At 34.2% G+C, this 25,102-nt stretch overlaps 1 protein-coding gene across 6 annotated transcripts in view; it reads right to left on the bottom strand.

Annotated features, from left to right (window-relative positions):
* Nucleotides 1–25,102, bottom strand: part of LOC107995299 (uncharacterized) — an 88,648-nt gene that overhangs the window by 13,589 nt on the left and 49,957 nt on the right. For 4 of the 6 annotated variants that reach the window (XM_062078262.1, XM_062078264.1, XM_062078265.1 and 1 more), the window contains exons 2-3: nucleotides 17,753–19,364; nucleotides 3,959–4,119 (exon numbers count right to left, since the gene is read on the bottom strand). In XM_062078262.1, the coding sequence (XP_061934246.1) occupies nucleotides 3,959–4,119; nucleotides 17,753–18,656 (1,065 nt within the window). In that variant the 5' untranslated portion in view covers nucleotides 18,657–19,364. Of the gene's footprint in view, nucleotides 1–3,958; nucleotides 4,120–17,752; nucleotides 23,639–25,102 lie in introns of those variants that run through there. The other 2 variants (XM_062078263.1, XM_062078266.1) reach the window with 2 other exon arrangements.

Raw genomic sequence — 25,102 nt, 5'->3', positions numbered from 1 at the left:
ATCCGCGAGAGGGCGAAGCGCGCTGCTCAGATTTCCCTCCGGCCCGTTCTTTTTTCCATTGTTTTTCCTCCCTTCTTCTAGCTTGCTTTTTTTTCGTTTGTTTGTTTGTTTGTTTAAGTGGAGCGGGTACGTGTAGGTGGTGGAAAAAAGGGTATGGTCGTTGATGGGAATTTTGGGTGGATAGTCGAGTCAACGGCAGTGTCGGGGATGGCAAGATAAATAAGTATTAGGAACACTCGTGTGGGGTGAGATATATAAATATGGAGAGAATCCTTGGGGATGTTTTGTATTGTTATTAATTGAGGGAAGATTCGAAAAATATTGACGATGGGATGGGGAAATTTTGGGATATCGAGTAGAATCGATATCGTTTTAGAAGAATTTTAGAGATAATATTGGTTATTTATTATTAATTTGTTCGACGTGTTCTGAAATGTGCGTGATAAATTTTATAATCTCGTTCTATTGTTTTTACGAATTTTAATTTTTATACACAACTATAAAAATTCTAATTGATTACTCGTTATAATAATCTGGATTAATTTTCTTTGGATATATTTTGTATGCGACTAGCAAATGTTCTAATATTTATGGATGAGGGTTGCTGGAAGATTTGGCAGATTTATGAAAAGAGGATTCCAGATTTTGTCGAGGATCTAATAATACGAATTTCACACTTTCTTTCGTATTTTCTTGCGAAATTTTTCAACCTATATACCGATTTGATCAAAAATGGTCCAAGATAATACATTGTAATTTGTATATCCATGAAATCACGATAAAAGCTTTTCTTCGCCGCTTAACTTATCATAAATATATACATATATATTTCAGTAACATTTGCATAGCAAGATATTTCACGGTTCAACTCTGAAATTGATAAAAGATAAAAGAAGAAAGTTTCACGTAACAGAATTAAATAATTTCATGCGACGTACGACACGAAGCGAAGAGTTTTAAAAATTTTAAGAGCACTATTTTATATTTTTTCAAAAAAGAAAATTGTATAATTTTCTGTATATTTTAAAAATTATTAAAATTTTGATATTAATATTAGAATTCTAAATATCAATAGTGAAGAAAAAACATTTAAGATCAAGTGATATTGATATTATTGAAAAATATCAAGATTTTATATTTCCATCATTTGGCCAGCTGAATACTGAACGTATTTCTTTTCACATACAATTTTATGTAAAATATCAAACAGTATATTTCTCCACTATATCGCGACATTTCAAATCATTTAATTTCTTCCAATGGAATTTTTCTCTATTTCAAAGTCATGACTTGGCCCGGTTTTCGTGAAAGATCCTACACAGATACATATTTATGACCAGTATAGCGTAGCTTGACAAAAATACTCGAACGAGCACAGAATTTTAGCACAAGTAAAATGATTTAGTGAGATGGATACAAACGTCCCTCAAATTTTTCTCGAATCAATCATTTTTTAAAAACCGCGTTGGCGATACACGTAGGATGAAAAACAGCACGATTGTTTATCGTAAATATTGTATTTGTGTAATTAATAACGCGCAGCCTAGCTTTATTTGCTTCTCTGTGGTTGTTTATATATACTTGATCGCGTTATGTTCTTCTTGTTAAGTAATTATACGAAAATAATCGTTAATACTATTTTACACGAGATGTAAAAAAAAAAAGGAAATGGTGTAAAAATCAAATTTAAATATAGTTGTGTCCTATAATAATATTTATTCTGTGTGTATCGTTACGTGCAGTATTTTTAAATTGTCAATAGCACAGATTATTTTCTGCAAACTTTTTCTATTTTCAAACTGTGGTGAAAATTAATTGAATCAAAGAAGCGAATTTATAACAGATTTATAATTTTTCACGATACGATATAACTCTTAATTTAAATAAAGTTAATTAACACGTCACCGCCGTCATGATAGTCATCAGAGATGGATGTGTTGAGATAGTATAATATTGTAATTACTTACGCGGACGTGATTGCGACTACTATGTTTAATAAAAGCGAGTAATAATAAGATAAGCATAAAATAGTTATTTATAACTGTTATGATGATTTCACGTTGAGCAATAAAATATAAATTTAACCGTGTTTTTCATCGTCATTTTCAATGATGTAGCATCCGATCTGCATGGATGAAAAATCTGGTGAAATATATCTGGGAATGCATAATCTGTTAAATCAAAATTATGCAGCAAGATAAAATCACATTTCTTCCTTTTTACGAACAGTTTCGCAAATAGTTTCGTTCCAAACTTCGTATATAATAATTTATCTCGAAAGTATAATTTTTTCTTCCAGTCTTGAGTCTTCCTTTTTTCCAATACATTTTAATTGCAACGCATTTTTTTCGAAAAGTCTATCATTAACATATAGATTAAAAAAATTTTTTCGAATCAAATCTCAATTAAAATCCAGTTCAAGCTTTTTCCCTTTTTGTTTCTTTCTTTCTTTTTCCTTTTCTTTTTTTTTTTTCTTGGAAAGATATCTGATGAGATATTATCGAATTCTCTTTTAGTTTCTCTCTTTTCTCGAATGCATCATAATTATGAAATATTTCCTGGAAATGTCTCTATTTAAATACAGATTAAAAAAATATCTCTTGATAAAATCTGGATCTACGACTTCCTTTTCCTCTTTATCTTTGATAACATTATTATCAGAAATTTTCACTCATCAACTTAAATTTCTTTAGGAAACTCTATTTTACGTGTTAAAGAAAGATATATATCGTAAATACGAAACAACGAAACTAAGAATCAGAACAGAAGAATGACAAATCCGAGAATATTTCCCTTTGAAATCGTCAAACATAATTTCGCCTCTTCGAATACGCGCAAATTATCATCTTTTCAACCAAAATTCAATGCAAACCTCATTCGATAATATATTTAAAATCCCTTACCGAAAATGCTTAACAAACCGTAAATTCGAGAAAAGACCCTCAATTTCACAAATTTCACAAACTCCAACTCGTTCCTCCGACATTATCTCGAAAACGTTCCGTTCCAAAAGGAAACACACGTACGTTGTTACTTACATATTCCAAACGCGTGTTCAAATCTCTCTAGGTGCGGTAGCACAGTGCTCGATGTGCTCGTTCCACTTTTCAAGCGGTCCGTTCGCAAAACTTATCTCTTCCCGCCGCGTGCAAACGTGTTCTCTCTAATCTCCCTCTTTCATCCACTCACTTTCCTTTTGTCCGTGCACACGATGAATTCTCGTTGGAAATCAGCAGCGATTGTTTTTTCTTTTTTTTTCTTTCCTCCTCTCTCTTCTCCCTCTCCCTTGTTGTTTTTGTCGTCGCTTGTTGTTTTTCCACGAGATGGAAGTAAGATGGAAACCTGGCCTTTGTCGGCGCGAGAATTAAGGAGACGAGGTTTTTTTTTTTTTTTTAGAGATTTACGCGCTCACCAGACAGTGTAAATTGAGCTTCCTCGGAGCCGACCGTGAGATTAGTTCCCCGCGGTTTTTCGAGTGTTTGGGTTTGCACGAGGGGGTTGGAGTGGCGCAATTGCGCGTGAAATTAGCGAAATGGTTGATGCACGGTGAAGGTTGTTCGTCTTAGGGGGTTGCGATAATCTTTTACACAAGCGTTTGGAAGATATATTTTTATGCATTCGGAATTCGGTGGAACGTGGATTAAAGAAAAACGTATTAAAGAAATTGGGAATTAAATAAAATAACGTATTTACGTTTCTATATATATATATGTGTGTGTGTGTGTGTATGTGATATTATAACAATAGGAAATAAAAGAGATAAATTAATTACTATAATAAAATTATTGATAAAATTCTACGTGTTTAAGATACTTTACGATAGAGTGGAAAATAAAGAGAGAGTGTACGTCTACGTGTTTAAGATACTTTATGATAGAGTAGAAAATAAAAAGAGAAGGTTTTATATGAAATTTCATATTCATGATTGTGTAGGATGTTAAAAATATGAAAGACTTACGGTTTTGTAAAACATGCAGGCTTGCCTGTCCTCGTCTTCGCCTGTAGGGCAGTCTATGAAACCGTCGCACAAGGCGTGATCGTCGATGCAATGGTATCTACCCATTCTGTCCGCTGAGGGACACGCAAACCTTTCCATCCCGTCCTCTGAGATAGGACATTCTGTAAAGAGAACGATTAAAAAAATTACGGATAGATTATCTTAATTGCTTTTTAATTATAATTATTATTATTAAACATCGACGAATGTTTTGCTAATTTCTTTGAATTATTATCCTCGCTCTGAAAATAATTTATCATATATTTATTTCTATTAATTAACTTCTCGATAATCCGCCATCTTTCAATTTTGACACGTCTTTAAGAATTTTTCGTTTATTACATTATATCATTTTTTCTTAGGAAATTACGATATTATTCATCTTATTTTTTTCTTAAAATTATTTATTATTATTTTCATTCGTAATTTAATTTAATCTATTAAATTGTGCGCGCCATCGTTAATTCATTTTTATGCAAAACGAGGGAGAGAAGTCTCAGAACGATGGTAACCATCGTCTGAGCGAAGTTTTTTCGCAAGATTGCGACAGTTTCAAAGGCTACATCGTATGAATTGAAAGGCATCGGAAAAATACCAAGGCTCTTGTTAATGTTTTCTTTCTATCGATTCGCCTCAACGACGCGAACTGTTTCGTGTGTGTACGGTAAAAATATACGGTGTGTATGCATGTATATGCATTCTCAAATTCGATCAATTTATTTTGTTATTTGTTATTTGTATCACCGTCCAATATCAACGATTAACGTTTATACGTATATATCGAACTTTTCGTTCCAATTTGAAATACGATTGTATCGGGAAACGAGGAATTTACGCGTTATTCTCTTGAGAAATTATTATATTATTGCGATGAATAATAATTCGATGAAATTGTTTTATATGTCACAGGTGAAAGAGCGTATTGAGGAAAATGAATTTTAAAACGATCTATTTGCATTATGCATAAATTAAAATTTAAAAAAAAAATAATAATAGTTTATAAAATAGGTGTTCTCTTATCGTCTAAATTTTTGAAATGTATAACGTCAAAGAACGAAGAATACATTTTTTCAGTCTTTCATAGTTAATGTAAATATTTTATAATTTTCTCATGAATAATAAAATTTAAGGTATAAAGTTCACAAACTTGTTCGAGTCTTTTTCTAGATAACTTTCGAAGGCTTGATCTATGAATTTAAAATTATTTTTAAATCCGTTTTATTATTTTTCTCTGCAAGAAAATATTACATGTTTCGTAGTAATACAGTTATTTCAAACAATTCGCTCGATTCGTTCTTCCTATTCACTCGAGCACCATCAATTTATTTATTCAAGATCTATAAGGGTGGAACAATTCAGAATATAACATTATTTCCAAAACCTTGAATAAAGAAGATTCTCCAAAAAGAGGAACAATTAAAATATGCTGAATCCATTAATTTAAATATATTACAAGTTTTTTTTATTCATTATTTATTTTTCATATCTCTCTCATTATTTTCATATTTTTTTATTATTAAATTTTTTTTTCAACCTTCCTTCTCTCTCTCCAAAGTTATCTGTATTAAAATTAATTTTCTCTTTTCTCCGCTGAAATTAATTTATCTCTTTTATTTTCCAATATCTATTTTTTTTTTTTTTACGTTAAAAATTAATCAGTTCACCATTCTTACATTTTATTATTTTTAAATCTTTCCAATATTTAACTTTCCCGCACGAAAACAATCTATTCCACCACTTTCCCATTTCCTAATTTTCAATTTCCGCGCAAAAATAAATCGTTTCGTTCGTTTTTCTCTCTTTATCTTAAATTTTCGAAATTCTTCTCGTCAATGTCCATTTTTAAACTTCAAAATTAATCAATTCTCCACTTTTCATTATCCCGATTCTTAAACCTTTCGAAACATTTTACTTCCCCACTCCACTATATTTCTACTTCCCAATTCCTAAAACTTTTCCAATATATCCAATATATCCGCACAAAATTCATTTATCCCTTCCTGTTACCCCCACCTTCGTTTGTCAACTACCAATCTCTCCTTTCCTCTGTTGTCAAAAAGAGAAATACATTCTCGAAAATATATTCCTGAATCGTATTGTCGATCAGAGCGCACTATCCAACCACACGTGCACGTGAGATTTCCATTAATTTCCATACTCGTACCCCCGGATCGATTCCTAATGAAGCTTTTGTTAGGACGCAGGACAATAGTCGAATAAAAAGAGCACGTCTTCCCCTCTGTCCACATTTCCACCGATGAAAATTTCAAGACAACTTTCCATACGAACGAGGCTGTTAACAATGCACGACTAACTCCTGCAGTTTCACCACCACTTCACCAGATCTCGTTGCCCATTCAAAAGGAATGGTCGGAAATATCGTGAACCGTATCAAGCTCGCCTTCAATATATTCGTTTAGATTTACTTTGAAGTTTGTCACGTACTTTTTTTTTTTAGTTAAATTATTATTATTATCATATTATTAAATTTGTTGAATAGATGTATAAATCTACACATAAAGCTCGAGGGAACATCGATGATTTATACGGCATGTCAATGTATTTGTGGAAATGGTTCGAAGAGTTGATTCTAGAGGTTAAAACAAATATATATATAGAAGTTGGTATGCGGAAATGTCGATTGACGTTATGTATTATAAAAGAGGTCTCTATCTATATCACTGTCTCACTTCATTTAATGGAAACTTAAATTATTTATAATTTAATAGATATTAAATTTTATATATATTTTTTTTTTGATTTTCAGATTCCTTATACTGTATATTAATCTTGATGAAACAATTTTTGTACAATTTTGTTCCATTGGGCTAACTTCAGGTTTGTGTTGATACTTTATTTCGACTCTTTGTGACACAGAAATTAAATTTTCACTGTGAAAGACAGATGTCAAAGACATCAAAAATAGTTTTAATTAAATGTTGCACAATTTTTACGTTACCTAAAAGTTTGCGAGAAGAAATTATAATTTTCATTTAGTTTGCTGTTATAATTTGCTCTGGATATACGTAATACAATGTGTTTTCACTAATGGACGAGAAGCATATTAACAAACGGGGGTTGGCAACGTTTACATATTAAAACAAACGAAGCCACTAGATGGCATTATTTCCAGCAAATGTGTTAACTCCCATTAAGGTCCAAGTAGAGAAATAATGTGTACAATTTGCGTAAACGTAACATTATTCAAACACGTTAATAAAGTAATTTACATATTGTTCCGGTCTCAAGGTTCGAGAAATTTATACTTCATAGAAATTTGCTATGCAAATAACAATTTCTATTATTAGTGAAAAAGAGATGATTTGTCACACCACTATATAATATTTCAACTTTCCCTTTAAACTTTAATAAAAATTTACATAGAAATATAAAATTTGAAAAAGAAAAGAAAGGGGGAAAGAAATATTGTGTAAGTTTTTTTTTTTAAATTTCTTTTCAATATTGGAAAGGAGAAAAAATAAGGAAATGAAATGTTGCTTTAACGCAACGTTGATCTTTGTCGCTTTTATCCCGACCAATTTCACTCTATTTCCTTCTCGATCATCGAATATAACTCGCCACTGAATTCATTAATCCACTCTTCTCGAATGAAAAGGTGAAAGAAGGTGAAAGAGGAGAGGGATATTGAATAAACTTTAAAAGGATCGGCGATTTTCCAGGTCGAACAGGTGGTGATCTTCTTTTTTATTTAAATAATCACTTTGTTATACCTCGAGCTCAATCGGGACAAGGATCTCCTTGAGATAAAGGCAACATGGATGCACTTAAAGAGCGATTAAAACTGAAATCCGCAGTACTTGCCGTTCCAACGTCAGTAAATATGAGAGGCTTTGAAAGTCTTTGGGATTTAGAAAGGGGTGAAATGGAAGGAGGAATGGAGCGGAGGGAACGTGACAGCTGTGCACCATTTTGAAGCAAATCTGAAGTAATCTTTTTGTTTTTGTAAGTGTTGAAAGGTTTTTACAAAATACAAGTGAATTTAAGTATAACGATGTGTGTATAATGAAAATTGAAAATTTTTAATATTGTTTTAATTCACATTATATTTTCTTTGTACAACTTTTTTTCAATATTTTTATTGATATACTTGATTATTAATCATTTTGATTTCTAAAATATATTTCATTTTGATTAATTTTATTTTAGTTTCCTTTTATTATATTTTTATTATGTTTTCTGATAATTTTTTAACATAGAAAATTTGAACCTATTTAACTAACAGGTGAATTTGTTTGAAGAGGTTAGATTAATCTTGCAACATTGATTAAAATTCAAATTATACAAAGTTCCTCTATCAAAGATCAATTTTAATTCTGATTTGATTAAATAGCTTGGCTTGACATAACCAGAGAAAAAAATCACAAAGTAAAAGGTTAAGAAAAGTCATAAAGTTTCTATCGACTTGAACTCTCAAGCGTAATTGAACTAATATTATTACAGAAATTTTACATAAGTTTTGAGTTTCATCAGTGTTGATAAATTTTCTTGTAGAACAGTTATGTTTGAACAGTTACAAGTTTGTTAATAAAACAAGCAAAGTTCGGAAAATAAAAATTATATAGTTAATTATAATTCTATAAGTCGAAAAAACAATATTGTAAAATTTTATGTAAGTGCAACTTGTCATATGGCATTATTATTAATTAAAAAATTCTTTCACAAAAATAAAATATAAATTTATTTAGTGTTATTTACGAATAAAATATAAAGGAAAATCTTCGAAATTAAGAATTTAATTAAAAATTCAGAAAAGATGAATAGGAAAATAATTTCCTACATATTGTATCCATTTTTATCGTAACAGCATAACGCAGTGGAATGAATAAATAAATAAAATATAATTATTCCGTGTTAAAAATATCTGAAATTCAACGATATTAATACTTTATAATTTTGTATTGACTATGACCTATACAAAAAATTATTTTATCCTTTCTTATATAACTAAAAATTAAACATGCTATACTTGTGTTTTATTATTGCGAAATTCTTTTTTATTCGACTTTTATTCGAAATAGCAAAAGTACTATATTATATTATATTAAACTACTATATTAATCTCAATATTGAGTCGAAAAGACAAAAAATTTTTATTCTTCTTGTAAAAACGTTTACAACTTCCACATTGTAATACACGGTAATTATGTTTTAACAACATTATTATGAGGCAATAAAAGCCAATGGTGGAATCGTTGGTAGCGAGCTAAAGATGAGACGAAATAAAAAGGGCGTGAAGGGTCGTGAAAAAAAAAAAAAGAAAGGAAAAAGGAGGAAGAATTTCAAACTTTTCACGCTGGCGATCAGTGAATTATATACACGGAGAGTGTATTGGAGATCGTGGCGCAAATAAAGATGGTTCTTTGCAGAAGAATAATGAAAATTTTTAACATAAAACTTTTTCAAAAGAATCGTTTGCCAAGTTACATGATACGTATAATTTTAAAATATTCTTGAACTTTAATAAAAATAATTAGTTTCTTATACATAGTTTAATAAAATTATGTATTGTAAAATTAATAATTTTCGAGACACGATTGATAATTAAAATTCAAATAAATTTAAAATGACGATATATAGCATGCTATTCTACACTTTACATCTTTGATAATATCATTTCAATCATTGTTTTACTTGTTACATACATATTTATTAATTATTCAATTCTATGCATGCTATATAAATTATTCCATATTTTATTTCAATTAAATATTTTACACACACAAACACACACATATATATATATTCACATAATCAAGTGATTTCAATTTTTCTAATAGAATTCTATTCTATTAAAGTTTTATCAAATTTTATCATTTTTATTACTCATAAAAAGATATAGTCAACGATAAAACATCACATACAATAATTAATTCCAAATTCCAAATATTCCAAAATTTCATGGACATATCTTGGACAACATCTCTTGAAAAATTTAACATGGATAAAATCCAAGTCCAAGCATATTGCAGTGTTGGTAACGAAAGGGTTAAATAGATGCTCGGATAATTAAGAAATATACGTGCAAAGGTAATTGGGATCGTGTCCTTGATTAGAAATTGGTGAGCATTTCTATTTTCGCCGATTTTCAACTGGATGACGTGGATGCAGAAATTGCTATCGCGTGTTGTCACGAGTAACCGCGACATAGTGTGCGGCCCGCAACAGGTGTGAATTTCTCGGTATCGGTAATAATCGTCCGGTAATTGTCATCATTTAAATCTATCCGGACTAACTCGATGAGTTGGCGGTTACATCGACCGATTTCTAATGCTATCGTACCATCACTCTTGCGTTTGATATGTCACTTTTACTAATCTCGATGAATTGGCGGTATGCATAGATCGATTCCAACGATACGTTCGTTCTCGAGTTTCATATGTCATTTCTAATAATAATCCAATTCTTATAATAAACGTATCGTGATAAGGATAAGAGAAAAATTTTACTGTTGGGAAATTGTATAAATTGTGTTTTAAGTAATAATAATAATAACAATAAAAATAATAATAATAATAATAAGAGATGAATAAATAAAAATGATTTTCTTATATTTTCAAATGAATATTATTATTTATCTTATGATACGTACGAACCTAGAACGTTTTGAGAAAGGAAATTTCATTCAAATCGTACGAGAAATGAATATTTCATACGAGATTCGTTTCAATGGCGGATAGAAAGTAAATAGGAAACGATGAAGAGAGATTTTTATATTTCATCGACATGAAGACGCGCAATGTGTAATAAAACTTGCTTATAGAAAACGTTTGAGGCGGTCATGTTTGGCAAGTGAATGCAAGTCTGCTTCAGTCGTCATGTTTCGTCGTTGAATTCATTAATCTTTTAAAAGTTCTATTTTCAATGTTTTCAATCTTTCAAAAGTTTTACGCTCAATCTTTCAAAATAGTTTGTCAGAACTGGTTATACCTTAATATGCCTCATTCCTCTTCGCCTCTTTATTTCATATTCGTATTTCTTATTTTTTCCTTCTTGGGCTTCAATTTCCTTAAGACGAAACTGTAGTAGTCGGCATAATTCATCATTTTTTTCATTTTTAAAAATTTTTAAATATTTGTCCAGTTTATGCAAATAGTTTAATTACATATGCCAGTTTAATATTTTCACATTTAAAGAGAAATATTTACAATTTTTTAAAATTTCTCTAATTTTTGATTATTTATTCACTTGTTTTATTTCATAACCGATTTGTCTTTATTCTTCCATCTTATTGAATTTTTTACTAAATTTTAATGAAAAAAAAAAAGTTTTAATAACTCTTTAATTCCATTTTACATTCTTGAATCTTTGATTAATATCAGAATAGCAATAAGACTGGTGAATGATCGAATCTGATTAATCATATGATCAAAACATTATGCCGATATTATAAGGTAACAATTTGCTAACTATACCAATATTACAAGTTAATAATATGCTGTACTATTATTTTCCATGGTAGGTACAACGTGCTGACGTGAATGCTAATAATAACACGTTACTGAAGAATGGGATTACTCAAATTTGCATATCAGCATTTTGGACTCTAACAATATAAAGTGCTGATATTACTGCACCATGTGTAATATTAAGGACTAAAGGTACCATGGCTTTTCTACGCTATATGTAATAACAATACGATACAACAAACTATTTTACATACAATCTGGGACACAGTAATTGAAATTTTGTAATTTCAATCTCTATAGATAAAAAATTCGTAAAATTTGATTTCGATTTAAAAAAGGCGAAATTTCAACAAAAATATAAGCGATAGAGAAACATCAAGATTAAAAATTTACAAAATTTTTAACATTTCATATAATGTAGAAAATTTATTAAAGATATATCTGCTACAAAGGAAACAATTATTTTGAAAAATAATTTAAACACAAGACATTGCACGATTCTAAATTAATATTTCAAATTATTATTTTGATATTTAAAATATATAAATTTTTCAACGAGTGAATTTATATTTCTACTATATCGATTTGATCGAAAATATCTATTAATTGTCATTAAATTTTTCATATGAAGTTATTAACAAAAAATAAAATTACCCTTTTCAAATAATCCTTTTAATCATTTCCCAATCATTTCTAAGAAAATATTTATTTTTAAATTATGAATATATTTCTTAAAATAACAAACAAAATTGTAAAGTAAATTGTACATCATATCTATAAACGTCATAACAGAATTGTAAGTGATGATCAATATAATGATAGTGAATTTATAGTGATTTTGATAGTTTTTTTTAAATTAGAAGTATTTTAGTTCAACTAGAATTAAATTTATAAAAATTTCACTTATATAAATGAAATTAATCGATGCGGAGGAATTTTGATTTATGATTTATAGTTCATAATGTAAGGATATGATCGTATGATTGATATACGTGACGCGAGTGAATTGAATGAGATAACAGGAAGACAATCAGTGCAAGACAAATTTATCTTGAAAATGACTTAAATAGGTCAAGAATCATTTTAATATTAAAATATTGAATATTAATATTGAAATTTCTCTTAACGAATCATTTATCATTTTTACACGTACTATTTTACCCTTGAAATTTACTCTTAAAATTATTCGTTTGATTTTTTTTTATTTATTCTGAAACGAATTTCCAAGTCTAAAAATAAGAAATAAATATCTTAGGGTAGATCTACTCCTACCTTTTTCCTTATCTACTTAAGTAGTTGCCCAACATAAGGGTTGAACGTGTTAATCAAAGTTCCCCAAATGCGTATAACACCGTCAGATTCCAATCAGATTCTACATAAACCAAACAAAAGGTAGAAAGGAAAATTGGCAAAGTAAATGGTAGAACGTAGAGGATTATTTAATCAGCGATATGTGGCCACAGGTGGCCGTGGAACCAGAGGAAACCCAATAAACCTTTAATCTTTTGAACAATTATATCGTATATATACGTATTATGTTGTGTGTGTGCGTGTGTGTATATATATATATATATATGTACATACATATAACTTTGCCAGATCCCACGAACGAATTCTATACCACAAAATCAAACAAAAGGCAGAAAGTAAATAGTGAAACGTAGAGGATTATTTAATCAACAATACCTTCACCACCACGCATCAAGTAACCACGGATAAACTAAATGAAAGTAGATCATTAATCCCCAATATATATATATGTTATTTTATTTAACATATATATCAGAATATATACAACAAAATACAACAAAAATGCAAGATAAATATATCAAATAATCATTCGTGCTAATACATTATTTTCAATAACGAATAATAACGCTCAGATTTATATTCAGGATTTAATTAAAATATCCCAAAATGTCTCGTTGCATTTAAAATATAAATCACGGTAAAAATAACTGAAAAGAAAAAAGGGATTCCCATTAATCTCGTCAAAAAGATAAAAGTCATCGAAATATAGTTATCCAGTATAAGAATTAAGTTTTTTCACGTTGCCAGATCAAACGAGAGATAGAAAGGAGGGATTGCAGGAGCAAATGGGGAGATAGAGGAATTATTTAATCAGCCACACAGACCGTGGATCAACTAAATGAACTCAATAGATCGTTCATCCCTTAAGCCAATATATATCACAACAATATATAACGTAATATAATAAAACTGCAAGTATCACGGTAATCATTCGTCACGATATATTAAAAACCATAATGTTTGGAGTAACAAATAAACCGTAATAAACCGAAGGGTTAATATATTCTTATATCAAATATTCCAACACGTTGAAGTACGAATTGTCGTGATCAAAAATTACGAAAGAAAGGGGGAAGAGGGATCCTCCTTAATTTCGTCAAAAATTTATCAAAGGTTCAAGCAAATTAATCACAGCTCCCCTAAATATCTAACCTAGGTTGCTCGAGCAAACACACGAGAGATGGAAAAGAGGGCTGGCGGGGCAAATGGTGAGATAGAGGATTATTTAATCAGCGATATCTCTCGCACCTCTCGTAAATCAACTATTCATCGGTCGAAACTCAATATACACCTATTCTACACGATTTCCTACGAAAGGTCACGAAGAATAGAATTAATTCCCGCGAACCGCATGCGTCGTCTGTCCAATTTTTTATTCTTCCTTTCTTTTTTCTTTTTTTTTTTTTTTTTTCCGTGGAAACGTGTGCACCGACGAAACGGAATCGGCGATTAAATTGTCGCTTCCCCGTAATCCGGGTGGACATCGGTCATAGGGCGTGCCATCGCGATCACCCGCCGCGATAAAAGTCATTAAAGTGTCTCGAGATCGCCGTACACCCACCGTTTGAAAATCGATATCGTGGTAATGAGTATGAAAAAAAAAAAAAAAAAAAAAGTTCCACAGTAATTACGCGTCACGACCTCATAATTAACCCTTTCAACCTGTGTGAAAGGTTAGTACGCGTTGTTGTCAACGGGGAGGTTTGGAAGACTACGCGATATCGATTCGCCGACGCATTGTGTTTTTCTAGGATGGATAACAACAGGGATGATGATACGTGTTAAATAAATAATGGTGTGTAATAATTCCTTATTATCGAAGATAAGTCTCTTTAACTCTTTAAGAGAAATTGAATTAGATTGAATTGGTTTTAAATACAAATTTTCTGTCTCTCGTTGTTTGCTCAAATATTTGAGTAGATTTTTTTTTTTTCTTAAAATTACGTTTTCCCTAGGATCACATCGTATACTCGAGCATTATCGATTTTTATAAAATTTCATAAAGATGTTTATCGTATATTTTCTATCGAATTGAATAAGTAATTCTTCGACGATATTTTCCTGCAAGAAGTATCGCGTTAAAAGCTTGGAAGGGAGAAAAGAAAAGAGAAGCGATTGTTTTTCGCGATGATAAATAATGTATTAATAAATTCTTTCGAGAGAAAAACCACGTAACACGTTGTTTCCAATGTTACAATACTAAAATGTAAAACTTGCAATAAAAAATTCAATATGTATAATTGATAGAATATCGCGTTTCTTATTCGTACAAAACACACAGCTCTCATTATGAATTTTGCTTTTAATTACCGAGTTGGTAAACCAAAACGTTGTGGAACATTCTAAAGTGCAAAGGACTGATACGATGAACTTTAACGAAACGAATATCTGCTAGCTCGAACGATTGTTTCGATACGAAAGTTGCTCCGTCAAACGAGAAATCTACTATCTGCCGTTGACGTCAATTAATTAATAAATTATCACGCGATAGGATACTTTTATCGAGTGATACAATCGAAAACAATTCAAGCGTAAAATGCTTGTATATAGTGTTATTTAAATATCGATAAACACTCGAATTTAAAATATCCACGCATCGTTGATTACAAGGAGAATCAGCTCGATTCTTTTTTCGATTCAGTATCGAAAATATTATCATGGCGTCGTTGTAATTCGAAGAAACTCGCGTGGTTTTTCTCTTCTTTGCGATGATAATGTATACAGAGAATTGGTCCCCGAAGAGGTGACATATAAACAATACTCGTCGAACAATAATGGCAGATACAGAAATTGCTCTCCGCATATTTCCATCGTCGTCCCTTTTCGATTTTTCACGCGAGCGAAAAGAAAAAAGAAAAGTTCTCGTTTCTGATCTAAGATCAAGTATTCACCAATCGATCGATCTTTCCTTCGTCGAATTCGAAATTTGGCCAAATAAGGTCTCGAACAAAATCGATATTTCTATTCTTCAAGCGATTCTTGAAAATTTTCTCAATTTATCGAGAAGCTAGGAAGAAAATACGATTCAATTCGATGTCTTTTGAATAGATTTGAATAATAATCAAGTAATCAATCTGAATACGTGTAGAATGTTTAAGCGGATTAACCCTTTTGTTATGATACTTTCTGAAAGCTCTTAAAACTCTTATTGAAAATTCATATTATTGCTGGTAAAATTTTTAACATTTAATATTAAGGTCATGCTACATGTTACTAATTTAAAGATTATGTGATTAGTAGTAATTAATTGTAATTGTTTTTTTCTACTATTTGTATTTTTATTGAAAAATTAAATTCTCGTAGCTTGAATCTTTTTTTTTATCGCTTTAATCTCTGAAATAACCAACAATTCTCATTAGATATAAAATCGAGGTATAAAATTCTTTGCATCGTTCGTAAATAATAAAAGAACGTATTAATCGATAGAACGGAATAAAGACCAGATTAGAATTAACTGCTTCCTTTGTATTAATTATACATATATATGGTATATAACGGATAGATAAAAATAAAAATAATTCTATAATGCGTTACATGTCTTTCAGAAAATGATTACTCAATATTTGGAGAACAAGTATGCAGCGTTAATGGCAAAAGGAAACGTCATAAAAGGGACGTAACCATGAACGCAGAAAGCAAAGTGTTGACAGAGTTACGACGATGATTAGAGACAAAGTGGAATGGAAACAAAACTGAGTTTGCGCAAGTGTGTTTGGAAAATAGATGAATCGCGACTTTCGAAAATTAGTTTGAACCGGCGGCGTGTTTGGTACGAGGGACCGAAAATTTTCTACAATTTTCTGCGGGAGAAAGAGAAACAGGAGAAGGAGGGGGAAGAGGAGGGTCGAAGAATAATTTAAATCCTGAAGGACGCGCTGGACGCGGTAATAAAGTCACACATGGTAACACGTGACGAAATTAATTTCTTGAATGTTGTCGCGGTAAATATTTGTCGAATGTTTTAATTTGGTCGAATGCAAGTTTAAACTGAAATAATTTCAAGGTGAATATTCCACGTTTGTTTGAAGATAAAAATATTCCGCTGAATAGGGGAGTAAAAGTATCAGACGTATAATTAGAGAGTCTTGTTGTGTGATCAGGGAACCTGAGATTTTAGTTTCTGATTATAGATTGCTACTATAAACAGAACTCCATGGTAGATTTATAAATACCATCATCGATCTAATATTACGTTATTCAGGATCAATGGTAGCATCAAATACGGGTATACGAAAAGAGAAGACTAAAATTCTTGTCATTTACGTAGGACGATCGAGCTGCCCCTACTCCTCCCCCTATCTATCGCCACAGAAAGTTTCACCAATTTAGACCAATTCAGAATTCTCGATAATTATTGTAGGAGAGAAATACGTGTCTTACATTTATCGATCTGTATATCGTTTTATCGGATAACGAAGTTTTAATTCGATTAAAAAAAAAAAAAAAAAAAAAAGAAAAAGCGTTTGAGTATCTAAATTGAAAACAAAAGTCTGACCTTTCTCTAGACTTGATCGATTTTTTAACTTAAAGTTTCATATTTCTATTAAAAATAGAATTAAATTTTCATTCGAGCTCAAAACAAACGCGTACGTTTTTTTTTTTTTAATCTAAATATCAAAGTTCAAATCATCGAAATTGTTTCGATGAAATCTCATTAATTTTTCCAAAATTACAAGTAATTTCTTACGAATAAGAATCTCAATAACAAGGTTTACATCAAGGAATCGAAAAATTTTACCAATTCTCAAATTTCGTTAAAAATTAATAATCAAACATCCTATTCTATCTTAAAAACCAAGTGGTCAAGCCTCAACTTTTCCATTTAAATCACTAATTTAAATCCAAAACCCATTCCATTATCAAAAAACGTTTAAAACTCCACATGATCGATAAAAAGATCTCCATCATCTACCTCGTCGCCTCGCTTCCGATCAATCGAAACTCGAAACAATTCGAAAAACATGCAAAACACAATTTCACCCCCTCCTAAAATAACGCAAATGGCAATGACACTTACCGATTTGCGGTACGTCGTACTGTATGCTTCCCCTGGTGGATCTGAGCATAAGTTGAGAAGCGACGCTGATACCGTTCCCGAGGGAGGACGGCGGTTGAGCTTGATGCGGGGCCGACTCTCCTGAGAGGTCGATTGAGCGGCGTCCAACAGGAGTTTGGCTCCTCTTTCCGGGAGGTTTGCCCGCGTCCAGGCCGAACAACGGTGGCCTCGGGACAAACGTCGCGGCATTCTGATAATCCCGTTGAAGCTTCTCGGATCCCCGTGACGTTGGGTCAGTCTTCATATTAGCAGCAGTGTTCAATTTCTGCTCGAAGAGATCGTCGTAATTCGATTGTCTGGCTTCTTGGAGGCCGTTCCGCCCCGTCGTCTTTTCGTCGTCGCACACTCTTATAGGCAGGCTGACCGTGTTCCTGGAGTGTCTACAGTCGATACGAAGCTTTTTGCCGCGTTGGCCAACCAACGGACCCCCAACGGCTTGTTGCTGATCCTCGTGGAGAAAGTGGTCGGCCGGTTGCGAGGCGGCGGTGTTCACGTACTCCGAGTAGAGCGTGTTCAGCATAGCCGGGGACAGGGCGAAAAACACGGTCTGGAGCTCCCTCGGCTCCCTGATCATATCGTCGATCAATATGCCGGCAGGTGTCCACGAGGAGATCCGTGGCTCGTCGTTCAATAGGAGCCAATTGGACAGGTCGTCCCTGTGAGAGGCCTCGGGAGGATATATTCTGAAGTGCAACAGGTTATTGCCTACCGAATTCAACTCGCTCTTCTTTCTGATACCGCTACCGTGCCGGTAGTCCTGCTGCTCCTGTGCACCCTGCATTATGATCACCGGACGATTGCCCACGGCCAGGTCCAGGCCTTGTCCCACGTACGTGAGAAGCCAAAACATGCACACCGCCATCATATATGTATACCTTTCCACCGGTTTTAACCGGGCTGGCTTTCGAATCGAAACCGAATAATACCTTTCCTTCGCTTCGACCGTTCCTTCCTTCCTTTCTTCCAGACCTTTCTTTTTTGACGATTTCGAGATTTTATCTTCTCTATCTACTCTTCTTCTTGTCTCTTTATTTGTTCTCTCTCTCTCTCTCTCTATTTAGGTATAAATCGAGCGTCCCGACTCTACGCGTCCCACGTAGCAGTACTTCGGTTGCTTGCCAGTCGAAAGGCACCGGACTGGCTGAGTTTAGGCCGAATTTTCTGGGCGGGGGAGGAAGCGACTCTGTAGGGCGCGACTGAGGGAAGAATAAACGCGGACAATGAGCGATGACCGGCGATCAATCGATAACCGGTGGTAGGCTTCCGTGTTACATGGGAAAACGACGTTTTCTCAAACGCGTTCGATTATTTTCGTTCTGTCTCTTGCCTTTCCACTTGGCGGCCCGTGTTCTTTCATCGAGCGGCACGTCTTCGAGAGGAAGAGTTTTCCCTCGCAGATGACGATAGAGGAAAGCAAACAATAGGGGAACACCGCAAGTATCAACAATTTCTCTCTCTATCAATTTTCGACTCGTTTCGTTCCACGGGTCGTTGCACGTTTGTACATCCGTTCAGACTCGCGTTTCCCAATATTCCTCCCAACGACACATCAAAGGTTCTCGATTCCCCTTTCCTGAAATCAGGGCCGTTAATGAAAAAGGGATAGATCTTACAACGTTTCGGTCTGCGAAAGGGTGCGTGTCTGAAGAATTATTATGTGCGGTGCCGTGATCAAGTGGTGCTTGGTGCTGGTTCGTGGATGCTTATTAAGGTGCTCGACAATGAAACCCAATCGATCGGCCACGGTTACGTGCTCCTGATCGAACTATCTTTCTCCTGAGCTTTCTCGCTCGCTTACCCTTGCTGCTTTCTCTTCCCATTGCCTGCCGCACGATGAACGCTTCCACAAACAATTTGCGCTCTCCTCTCTCTCTCTCTCTGTCTGTCTGTCTCTCTCTCCTTCTCTCTCTCTATATATATATACATACATACATATATATAGATATGTATATATATTTATAATACAACTACTTTTCTCACAAAATATATTTTTCTACTTTTGTCTCCAAAGATAGAAGTCCAAGTCTCCACACTTGGAGGAATTCCGTACCCCCTCGTACAGCAGTCACCGAATTGGCCCTCTACTTTGGTTTGGTTCTTTTTTTAAGGAGGTTGTATCACTTACTGTCGTCATCGATGATGATGATGATGGTGATGATGGAATCACGACGATGATGAATGGAACGAAGCCAGTCTCGATTCTCTCTCTAGCCTCGGTGTAAACCCGTCCAACTGTGTGCCGGATTCGGGAGGCGGATTCGGATGCTTGCTCGTGTCCCGATACATCCACGAGATTTACGGGATATATACGAGATTTCTACGTGCTGTGAGATTTCGGCGTGCAGCTGTGACATCGAACTCCCCGAACGAGTTTTGAGAGAGTGCGGAAAAGTGGCTATGTAGTACGAGAGAGATCAACAGGTGCCCGAAAAATGTGCAAAACCGTGCTCCCGTGTACTAGGGGGGGGAGGGGGAGGTGGAGGGAGGGAGGGAGGGAGGAAGGGGGAGAGGGGAGGGGTTAATTAAGACGGCGGACGACACCGGTTGGTCGTCGTGACGTCGGAAACGGTGAAGGAGAAGAAGAACATCATAGTACGCACATCGATCATACCATCAGAGAGATAGTGTGAGACACAACACAGGCGGCGCGTGTAAACAGAGAATACAATATATATAAATATAAATATATATATAAATATAAAAAGAAAGAAAAGAAAATTATGGGAGAAAGGTGCAATTGCGAAACATTACCAAGTGTGATCAGGTCAATAATAAACAACGTGTGTATGGACAGATGTGTGTCAATGTGTATTTCTGTGCGAGATACTTGCTTCTGTAACTCTGCGTGCTGCGAAACGTTCTCCCTTATCCTCCTCCTCCTCCTTCTCTTTCCCGAAATTGGGATCTTTTCTCATGCGATACTCTCTAACTAGATAGAACTTGTTTCTTTCCGTGACTTCTTTCCCTCAAATCCTACGTTCTTCGTCGCACATAACAACACTCTTCCTCTTCCAGTTGAATCCACGAAAATCCTCCGGTGTATGGCGAGGTCTTTGGAACAAACTCTTTCGAACAAATCGTCGATCTCGTCGATCGAAATTCAATGTTTAATGTCAGTTTCTTTTTTTCTCTCTCTCTCTCTCTCTCTCTCCCTTCAAAACTCTCTATAATATTCTACAGTCTATTGTAGCTAGGTTCTTCTCTGTGTCACAAGCACCGTGTCATCAAGTTTATTCATCACCGACGGACCGGATCACGTCTTCCCGGATCACGCGAACACAAAATGGTGCGAACACCAGTCGGCTAGCATGTTGCTCTGTCAACCGCGTTCGTTGATTACTCGTCGTCCACCGCGACGATGACGTAGATCCGTTGAAAAAAGAAAAAGGAAAAAGAGGGAAAAGAAAGAAAGAAAGAAAGAAAGAAGCAGCAGTACACGAAAGTCGATCGAAAGGTACGATCCACCGGCGGTGTCAACCTCTGTTTTCCACCTCTCTCTCTCTCCTTTCTCTTCTAATCCTCTCCGTGATATCGATAATCCGCCGTGATCTCGACGCGACAAATAATCGCGTATAGTAACGCAAAGTGCTCGATACGAGTAGGTGCGAGTCCGAACGGCGACTCTCTTTTCAGAGAGAGAGGAAAAAAAAACCACACTTTCCTCGAGGTTCAACTGCGTACAACTCTCTCCCCGACGAGGTTGTGTTCTCGCATGCTCGACTCGGCGAACTGAGTGTAGTAGATATACGTACGTGACCACGTATATGTATACGTAGTGTTTCTGGGTAGACGCGAAGGTGGCGAAGAAAAAAGGTGTCTCGTTCGTTACCGAGTTCGTCCCTTGTTCGAATCGGTCGCCGCCGGTTACTCGGATATGTGATAACGCCGTTCGTTCGATCGGTGATTACGCGGGCCGGACAGGAAGTCGCGAAAAAACAGCGGCTACGGAGTCGGTGAAAAGGAGGTTGCGGCCGTGGATGTTGCTTTGTTGGCCGAAGGTCGAGGGATGGAGGATTGAAGGGTTGGGACGGTGGGTTAGTTTAGCGAGTGAGCTGGCTGGCGCCCTCACCAGAACTAACTCCCACGCTGCGCGGCAAGAGTCACCGGGTTTAATACACCGCGCATCTCCCCACCACCACCTCAGACACCTGCCGCTCTCTCTTTTTCTCACCTTCGCTCCCTCTTTCTTTCTCCGCCTGCTAACCCGGCCCCGGCCACCCCGTTCGTGCATCGTTCACGCTTCCGTTCCGCATCGAGTCGCGGCACACACCGGCTCGCACTTGTGCTTTCTTTTTTTCTTCTTTCTTCTTTCTCTCTCTCTCTTTTCCCTTCTTTTCCTTCTTTCTCTCGTTTCGTTCTTTCGTTCCTTTCCCCTACCCCCCTTGCGTTTAACGCTCGTTTATTTTTTAATCGCTTCACGAATACGACTCGGCGTGATACGTAGAGCGAGAGGTTATGTGGATGTACATGTCTGGTCTGGGTAAGGAAGTTTGAGGCGTGCAGCTTGGGATTGAACCGAGTAGGCGAGATTTCGCAAACTTAACAGCTGTTGCGGGGGAACTGTTATTGTTATTGAGAATGGGAAAGAATTGGACGAGCGTGAATACGAGAAAGGGGTGTATTTTGAATTTTTTCAAAAGTTGACACTGATTGAAAATTAGGTGATAGTTTTGTAAAAATGTCAAAATGATTTTAGATGTTTTAGGCAAGCAGTTGGACGGTTGGATATCGAAATACATGCTTTTTCATCGCATTTTACCTTCGTTATAATCGTTAGGTTGCTAGTTCTGATGTAATGGACGAATATCACATGAACATTATTTTTCAATCAACTCATTAAGTTGCGTGGAAGTTAATTCCAATTTTTGCTGGAATGATGTTTTACGCTTTACAGCCTTGCCCATTTTATTTCCCGTTATTATAAAAATGTAATGTTCCACAATCGATGAACTTGTGAAAAATTAGTATTTCACGATTCCGTCTGACGAATAAAAATATTTCAATAAAATGACGAACAAAAAATTGCTTCTTTTTATCTCTAAATTAAAAAAAAAAACAAAAAAGAACCAAATATCAATCGTACATCCCGAAATTAGAATTCTAAGAGTTATCCAAACGCAAAGAACATTCTTGATCGATGTTCAATACCAATCCAAGAATAAAAGAAGCTAAAGCCCGAACTGATCAAAATCGGGTTCCAGTGGAAATTTTAAAGGAAAACAAAGATCCGTAAAATTCAATTTCCTCGTTCTTTCTTCATCGAATTATACGCGCGTATACGCACCGAGGGGAAAAATTTACAAACACGTAAGAAATTTGAAGATATTGATCAGTCATACGTTTAGACGTATCGGATAGTCGGCCCACGCGAAGGTACTTTCGAGGCCATTAAAAATTCTATCCAATAAACATCTCGCCAGAACTTGATATTCAACGATATCACGAACGATGAATATCCCTTGACAGCTTAAAAGCGGAATATACACGAAATCGTCGACACTTCCATTCACCATTGAATCGTATACGCTCGTTGAAACGGATTTTACAGCTGAAATATGCTTGACACGACAAGTGTGAACGCAAACTGGGAAGATTCGAATGCACGCAGGCCACTATGATTGATGAGCATCCATTCATCGTTGCAAACGCTTTACAAAGTTCAGCAAACCGTTATTTACTCGGCTTTCGCGTAAAGCTCGCAAGAAGGGTAGCGAGAGAGAGACAGAGAGAACGATCGCGGTTGGATTATTCGATAGGCATCTCAGGTTGGATTTAATGCCAGGAAAACAATGAGACAGTTGGTTTAATGCATTGCTTTAATAACGAGTTAGTCAGACGACGATTGCCATGATACTTTGTGTTGCGAGATGCGCTTCAGGATCTCTGCTCGAGAGTTGTGCTTTCAAAGCAGTTTAAGAGTTAATTCAGTTAAAGGTGAGAAATATATTTTTCATCGGTTTATTGTTAATTTATCCTTTTCATCGCTTGATTTAGATGAAGTAAATTTTTTATTCCTAATTTTACTCGGTATATTCATTTCTCTATGTTTATATTTTTCTTGAATGTAATAAGTAATAAGTAATTAAACGGTTTATAAATGTATGAATTTCTCGTCACATCTCTTGAAATCAGTTTTTGATGAATTCAGAAAGTTGTTTACTTAACCAAGGATAAGTTTCTTGAATTCCTGGGAAATATCTGACGAACCAAGTGTCAACACGTTTCGAAGTGTTCGTAAAGTCCAATAATTAGAGCAGTTTGACCAAGTTTTCATATCAACATGCTTCATATTCCGTGTCTCTTTATTTTGACAAAGTAGTTACGAAGCCAGACGTATTGATAGTAAGTAAACATGCTCATGTTCGCAGCCTTTCATATTTTGTTTACACGTTGGTCAGACCGATGTGAATTATGAAACCTATTGGAACTTCATTGAATCTACTTATTTCACTATTAAAAAAATTAAATTTTTCAAAAGATGGAATTGATTTGATGAAAATTGGCTTTCAATAATTGAAAATCAATTATTCTTTGTTCAACAAATTTAAATCTTTTTTAAATATCAAAATCCAAGTAATAAAATTAAAGATTCGTGATTGAGATTATAATTATAAAAAGAAATAACTTGAATCTGAATCTTTCAATTTTTTCCACCTATTATCTTTTCTTTTTTTTTTTAATTAGATAGCATTCATATTTGCTAACTTTCTCTCGGTTAATGAAACTTTTTGAAACGCTTTAAAATGGTGGTGTTTCCTTTTTTTCTTCATAAAAAAGGAAAAAAAAAATCGAGGGACATTCGTGTGAAATAGGAAGAAATCGAGATATCCTCTCCTTGCTTATTTATACCCTGAACGTGGCATCATGGTTAAAGCTTACACCAAGACACTTACTCTAAAGCGATCGTTTTAGCTGGTTTCTCTTCGTTTTTACGCTGTCGTGGTACGATGGTACTTCACTTTCGTATTCACGATGCCATCGTTTACGTTCTTATTATTTGCCACGAACGTTTTAACATAGTTTATTTTTATCAAACTCGACTATATTGTCACGTCGTAATGTTATTTTATAAACTTTTACGAAGTTGATGATATTATTTAATTTTCTCATCCTACGAGCAATATAAATATTAGTCTCCCCTTCATTCTGAAATTTTCTGCATTTTCTATCGCAGCCATTAAAGATTTTCATATATAAAATTAAATGATAAAAATACATTGTACAAGATCAATCAATATGAAACAAAAAAGAAATTATATAAGAAATAATTTTAAATAAAAAGGCAATTTTAACAAGATTAAAAATCTTTCA

Source organism: Apis cerana, linkage group LG8, assembly GCF_029169275.1.
Source record: "Apis cerana isolate GH-2021 linkage group LG8, AcerK_1.0, whole genome shotgun sequence".
Taxonomy (NCBI): domain Eukaryota; kingdom Metazoa; phylum Arthropoda; class Insecta; order Hymenoptera; family Apidae; genus Apis; species Apis cerana.
The sequence above is the reverse complement of the archived record's forward strand: the minus strand, read 5'-3'. Positions and strand labels throughout refer to the sequence as shown.